This window comes from Chrysochloris asiatica, unplaced genomic scaffold (assembly GCF_000296735.1).
Source record: "Chrysochloris asiatica unplaced genomic scaffold, ChrAsi1.0 scaffold00034, whole genome shotgun sequence".
Lineage (NCBI taxonomy): Eukaryota > Metazoa > Chordata > Mammalia > Afrosoricida > Chrysochloridae > Chrysochloris > Chrysochloris asiatica.
Genome location: NW_006408552.1, coordinates 694,559 through 700,877, shown reverse-complemented (window position 1 = coordinate 700,877; position 6,319 = coordinate 694,559). Strand labels below are relative to the sequence as shown.

General features: G+C 44.2%; 1 protein-coding gene across 1 annotated transcript in view; it reads right to left on the bottom strand.

Annotated features, from left to right (window-relative positions):
• Window positions 1-6,319, bottom strand: part of AGFG2 (ArfGAP with FG repeats 2) — a 53,505-nt gene that overhangs the window by 28,723 nt on the left and 18,463 nt on the right. The window contains exon 2 of the mRNA XM_006859633.1: window positions 2,952-3,045. Within this exon, the coding sequence (XP_006859695.1) occupies window positions 2,952-3,045 (94 nt within the window). The remainder of the gene's footprint in view (window positions 1-2,951; window positions 3,046-6,319) is intronic.

Sequence of the window (6,319 nt, the reverse complement as noted above, 5' to 3'; positions counted from 1 at the left end):
AGCTCATTTGTCTCAGTTACTTTTTTCTGTTTTTGGACATGTGTTGAGATCTTTAATTGTGTTTTCTTGGACATTTTCAGCAGTCATGTGGGTTTTTAAAGCTTATATGGATGTATGTTGCTTTGTTGTTAAGCTTACTGAGTGTCTCCTGGGGGATATGATCTGGAGATAGGCTTCCCTTGTCACATGTATTGTCTAGCAGCTGGTTTTGGCTCTTGTCCAGATGGTAGAGTATTACAGGGTATGCTTGTAGCTTGGCTATATGGGCACAGTTCCTATCTCTTCTTGGGTAAGGTAGGGGGAGAAAGCTCCAATCCCTGGGAAAAGAGTGAGGCCAAAAGGACCAAAAACAGAAACAATATAAAAGTAGAGACAGAAACCACCAATAAAAAACAAAAGTAAAATTGTGATTGACACTGTCCACTGGCCTTTTCTGTGTAGGCAGGGATAAAGGGTCCTGCCCAGGTCAACTTTGGAGCTGGGTCCCAGAGTCAAACATCGTAAGCAGCAGCCTGTGGGTTTCCTCTCTGTACCATTGGAAAACTGTGGGTGCAATGCTGGACCCTTTTGGGGGTGTGCTCCTGTCCACCTGAAGGCATCTGGACTGGGCAGTGAGGGCGCAATCTGATTGAAGAGGAAAGATACATGAAAAACGAAAAGTGAAATATGAAAAATCGGTAACACCTCTCTCTCCAGATGTGCAGCTCCACAGCTTCTAGCACTGGGTCACTGCCTCTGCTTGGCTGTGGCCCCGCCCTCCAGAGGCCTCCAGAGGCTTGGCTGTGGCCCTGCCCTCCATCAGGACCTCTGGATGCTGGCCACGGCAGCTGAATCAATTCAGAAATCACCATATTTGGTTTCACAGGCAAATATCTCCACAGTGGGCATGGGAAACTGGCACCCGGAACCTTAAACAAAATCCAAAGCTCCACAGCTGTTCTGCAGACTGCTCTTTCTCTACATTTTTTGGGCTTTAGCAGAGGAGCTTTCAGTATCTGTCTCTGCTTACCTGGCCCCAAACCGGAGGTCACAAATCTTTTCTTGAGATGGTCTCTAGATTCAGGTAAGATATACTCAAAGGTCATACTTTGGCTCTTGTGGACTTACTTTAATTTTCTTCAGCTTCAACTTTAACTTGCATACAAGCAATTGATAGTCAGTTCCCTAGTTTGCTTATGGCTTTGTATTGGATGATAATACTGAGCTTCTACAGTGTCTCTTTCCACAAAGTCATCTATTTGACTCCTGTGTATTCCATCTGGTAGGTACACGTGTATAGTCACCATTTATGTTGTTGAAAAAGGTATTCACAGTGAAAAAATTGTTGGTCTTGGAAAATTAATCATACACTCTTCAGCACCATTTCTATCGCCAGGTATTTTCCAAGTACTAATCTTTCCTCTTTGTTTCCAGCTTTCACATTCCAATCGCCAGTAGTTATCAATGCATCTTGATTGCATGCTTGATCAATTTCAGACGGAAGTAGTTGGTAGAATTCCATTTCTTCATCATTGGCTTTAGTGGTTGGTGTGTACATGTGAATAATAATTATACTAACTGGTCCTTGTAGGTGTATGGAAACAATTAGCACAATGGACTAATGCACCATGTGAACATCAATCTCCACAATTCTGAGACGTGAATTAGATGGTGCCCAGCTATTATCACCAACTACTTTGAAAGGGCTCACATTAGAAGGTCCTAGATAGAGTGGGAGAAAAAGGTGGACCAAAACTCAAAATCATTAAAAAAAAAAAAAGATCAGGTTTACTAGTCAGAAACTGGTAGCACCCTTGAGGCTTTGGACCTTAGCCATTTTGAACCCACCCCATGGCTTAATTTTCAGACAAACAACAGACAAGTCCACAAGGGGAACAATCACACTAGGGAGGGCACCATACCTTAGAATCATCAACCATTTGAGATCAAAAGGACAGCATTTACCCAAAGACAACATTCAGAAGGGTTTGAAAAGTAGGACTAAAAACAGGAAACACAGAAGACATGGGAAGAGTGTTGTTACGTTGGGGGAAGTGCAGTCAAGGCCATGGGACAAAGTGTGTGTGGATGGCTGAACGGAAAACCAATCTGTTCTGTAGATCTTCACTCAATTCACAATAGAAGTAAAGAAAGAAAGAGAGAGAGACAAAAAGAGAGAGAGAGAGAAAGAAAGAAAGAAACAAACCTTCAACTAAAAACATACCAAATCCACTGCCTTTGAGTCAGCTCTGACCCAGGGACCCTATAGAACAGGGCAGAACTCCCCTCAGGTATTTCAAGGCTATAAATCTTTTGGGAAGCAGACTGCCGCATCTCTCTCCCTCAAAGTGGCTAGTAGGTTCAAAATGCAGCCCTTGCATTTTAGTCCTCACACTACTAGGATTCCTCCTATGTACTTAAAAAAGAAGAGAAACTCAGCCACAAGAGAACACTGTACCCTTAGAACAACCAGTCACCTAAGGTCACAAGGGCAGCTCCTGCCCAGGGACACAGCTCCGAAGGGAGTAAGGAACAGGAAGGAAGGACAGGTTGAAAAACACAATGAGAAAGAGGGCAGAATGAGGACTGTAATCGATGTCATGAAGCAAAATGTTTGTCTGGACTGTTTGATGGGAAACCAACTTCTACTGTAAGCTTACACTGAAATCACAATAAAAAGTTAATTTTAAAAAAGAGACAGAGAAAACAAACATTGTAGTTTTTTTCTATGATCTTGAGGTAGAGTTCCAAGGGCAGACAGAGCAACCACACAGCCTTCTAGCCATTCCGCCAGTGGTGGTTGTTAGGAAGTACCATCGAATCGGTTCTGACTCATAGAGAAACCCTCATAGAGTTTCCGACGAAAGGCTGGTAGGTTTGAACCGCCGACCTAGCAGTTCAAACTGACCTTGTGGTCCAGTGCCTCATCCCGCAGTGCCACACCAGGACTCCGCCAGTGAGTGGTAGCTCACCTCATTTCCACGGGATTGAAGGAACAGTACTTCAGGCTCAGTGAAAGTGGTCATGGAGATGGACTTGACCCGATGAGGAGGGTTCAGGCCTCTCCTGTGGGAGAGACGTACAAGAAGTTAGACACTGCAGGTCTGCTTAGGAGAGAAAGGGGTGGTAGAAAGGACAAACCAAGGCACAGAAATTAAGCTCAGGTAGAACCCCTGTCCTAAAGCTATTTCCTGTTTCAAGGATCATTTGGAGGCTCTTTCTAATGAGAGGCAGAGAAGAGACTAGAACAGATTGGGATCCTGTTCATTCTGGAATGAAAGACAAGCATCTGCCCATCCAGAACCTTCCTCGACCTTGACTCTGAGCCCAATCGTTCCGTGTTCAGCCAGCAGGCCAAGAGGTACTACTTAGAACTCTGACATGTAACATATCCCCATTTCCTGTTTTGCCATTGCTTTGAACGTGACCAAAACCAAAACTAAACAAAACCCCCTAGGAGTCTCTAGGCTGACTACTTCTCCTTTTGTGTACACAGAAACTCGACAGATAGTGCGAATGATGAGATCTCTGAGAAAAGACGTGTTCTAGACTAACTCAGTTCTTGGCCTTTCAATGAAGCAGGAGGAAATCAAGTTTAATCAGAAGCTATGAGATTGGTCCATGCCAGGAATATATCTCCTGTAGCGATGCTTTTGTGCTTCTCTGTGAGTTCTGTTAACTCCCAGAGAATCCAGTTCTGCCCACAGAAACCTTGTGGAAAATACATCACAAAGGAAGGCTTCTGGCCCCCATTCAACTGGCCTCCTAAGTATTCTAACAGGAATTTGGAGTTGAGCCAGGCAGGACTTCATAGGTCCCTGTTCCCTTACATCTGAAGTTTTACTTTGGTCTAGACCTACTGCCCTCATGGGATTAAAATAAAACTCGCAAAACCCAAATAAATAAACTAGATCCTGTTGTTGTCATTGTTGTCAGGTGCCCTTGAGTTGGAACCAACTCATAGCGATCCCATGCACAGCAGAACAAAACAATGTCCGATCCTGGGCCAACCTCACTACTGCTGCCACACTTGACGCCATCAATGATGCCACCTGGCTGATCCATCTCGTTGGGGATCTTCCTCTTTTTCTCTGACCCTCCATCTTACCCAGCATGACATCCTTTTCCAGCAACTGTTACCTCTGGACAATGTGTCCAGAGTATGAGAGATGAAGCTTAGCCATCCTGGTCTCCAAGGAGCACTCTGGCTGCACTTCTTCCAAAACAGATCTATTGGTTCTTTTGGCAGTCCATGGCACTTTCAGTATTCTCCTCCAACACCACAACTCAAAGGCATCAATTCTTCTATGATCTTCCTTATTCACTGTCCAGCTTTCACATCCATATGAAGTTATTGAAAATACCATGGCTTAGGTCAGGCGCACCTTAGTCCTCAAGCTGACATCTCTGCTCTTCAACATTTTAAAAAGTTCTTTTGCAGCAGATTTGCCCAATGCAATACATCGTCTGATCTCCTGACTACTGCTTCCACGAGTGTTGATAGTTGATCCAAGAAGAATGAAGTCCTTGACAACTTCAATCTTTTCTCCATTGATAAAAATGTTGTTTATTGGTCCAGTGGTGAGGATTTTTGTTTTCCTGACATTGAGATGCAACCCATACAGAAGGCTGTGCTCTTTGATCTTCATCAGTAAATGTTTCAAGTCCTCTTCACTTTCAGCAAGCAAGGTTGTATCATCTGCATATCGCAGGTTGTTAAATGAGTCTTCCTCCAATCCTGATGCCAGATCCTAGAGGCCAGGAATGGAGAAGAACCATTTTTTTTGGTTTGTTGCACAGACAGAAAAGATTCTCTGAAGTCTCTCCCCCCATTCATTATAATGTAAGCATGAGGGTGGGGCGGGGTGGGGTGGGCAGATGACACTGTATTGGTAACAGTGAAAAGGTGGCTACCCTTATGGAGAATAAATTACTGATTATGGGGGTCCTGGTGTGGCGCTGTGGGTTAATGCACTGGACAGTAAAGTCAGTTTGAATTGTGAGGTCGGAGGTTCAAGCTCACCAGCTGCTCTTCAGAAACCCTTCCTAGGGTCACTATAAGTCAGAATTGACTTGGCGGCACTTAACAATAACAAAAGACAGGGCACTAGAGCATACAGTTGAGGATATTTTCAGTAATTCTACTGGACTTTTGGCGTGGTGTTGTAGGATCAGCACCACAAGGTCAGCAGTTCAAACCTACCAGCTGCTCTTTGGAAACCCTGTATAGGATCACTATGAGTTGGAACCAACTGGACAGCACTTAACAACAAAAACACTGTGACTTTCAAGTAAAGGGTCTCAAAACATGCCTTTTAAAGAAAAGTCCTATCAGAGGACCCAAGGAAAGATAAGAACATGGAAAACCAAAAGCAAGGCTTAGTTACTGTTTGCCAGATAACAGCTCTTAAACTTGATCTGCCCTGAAGACTGGCTTCTGATCGTATTTCATAGATATTCCAGTTTTCTTCTCTAAAGTCTCCCTTGCTAATGGCTTGGTTTTGCTTTGTTTATAATTCGAAACAGCTTGGTTCCGTACTCTGTCCTTTGCTCTTTCTCACCTTAACTACTAGGCCCAGCCCTCTCAGAATGCCAGCCCTCTGTAAAGTCTAGCCTGAACAGACCGCTCCTTCACCTTTGTCAAATATTTACTTGTCAAAATAAAGGCATTGTGGTAGGCACTGGGGGACACAAAAAGGGCAGGAACTAATCACCAGGAGCTTTGAAGAAGAACCTAGGATCCTAGACAGAGCGGGAGAACAATGTGGAACAAAACTCAAAACCATAAAAAAAAAAAAAAAAGACCAGTCTTATTGGTTAGACAGAGAACCCTCAGAACTATGGCCTTTGGTTACCTTTCAGGGGTGGGACTGAACTCACTCCCCGTGGCTCAGTCTGCCGCCAAGCAGTAGATAGGGGGACACCACCACCATAGAATGGTTAACCATTTGAGATCAAAATGGGGGGTTCTTTACAACAGACAAAATTCAGAAGGGTGGGAGAAAGAGGACGAATGGAAATAAGAAACAGGAAGTGGACGAAATGACGTCACATGGAGCGGTTGCAATCGAGATATAACCAAGTATATGACTGGTTGAATGTACAGCTGGTAGCTGCTCTGTAAACCTTCACTCGGGTCACGCCACGAAGCCTAGGAAAGGTACTCCTCATTGCAGTTGTTGCTCTTCTGTGTGGTCAAGGCAGTTGTGACTTATAGCGACCCTATATGGGGTTTCTGAGGCTGTAAATCTTTGTGGGAGCAGAAAACCTCATCTTGCTCCCATGGAGAGGCTGGTGGGATTGAACCTCTAACCTTATGATTCACAACGCGTATCCTGCA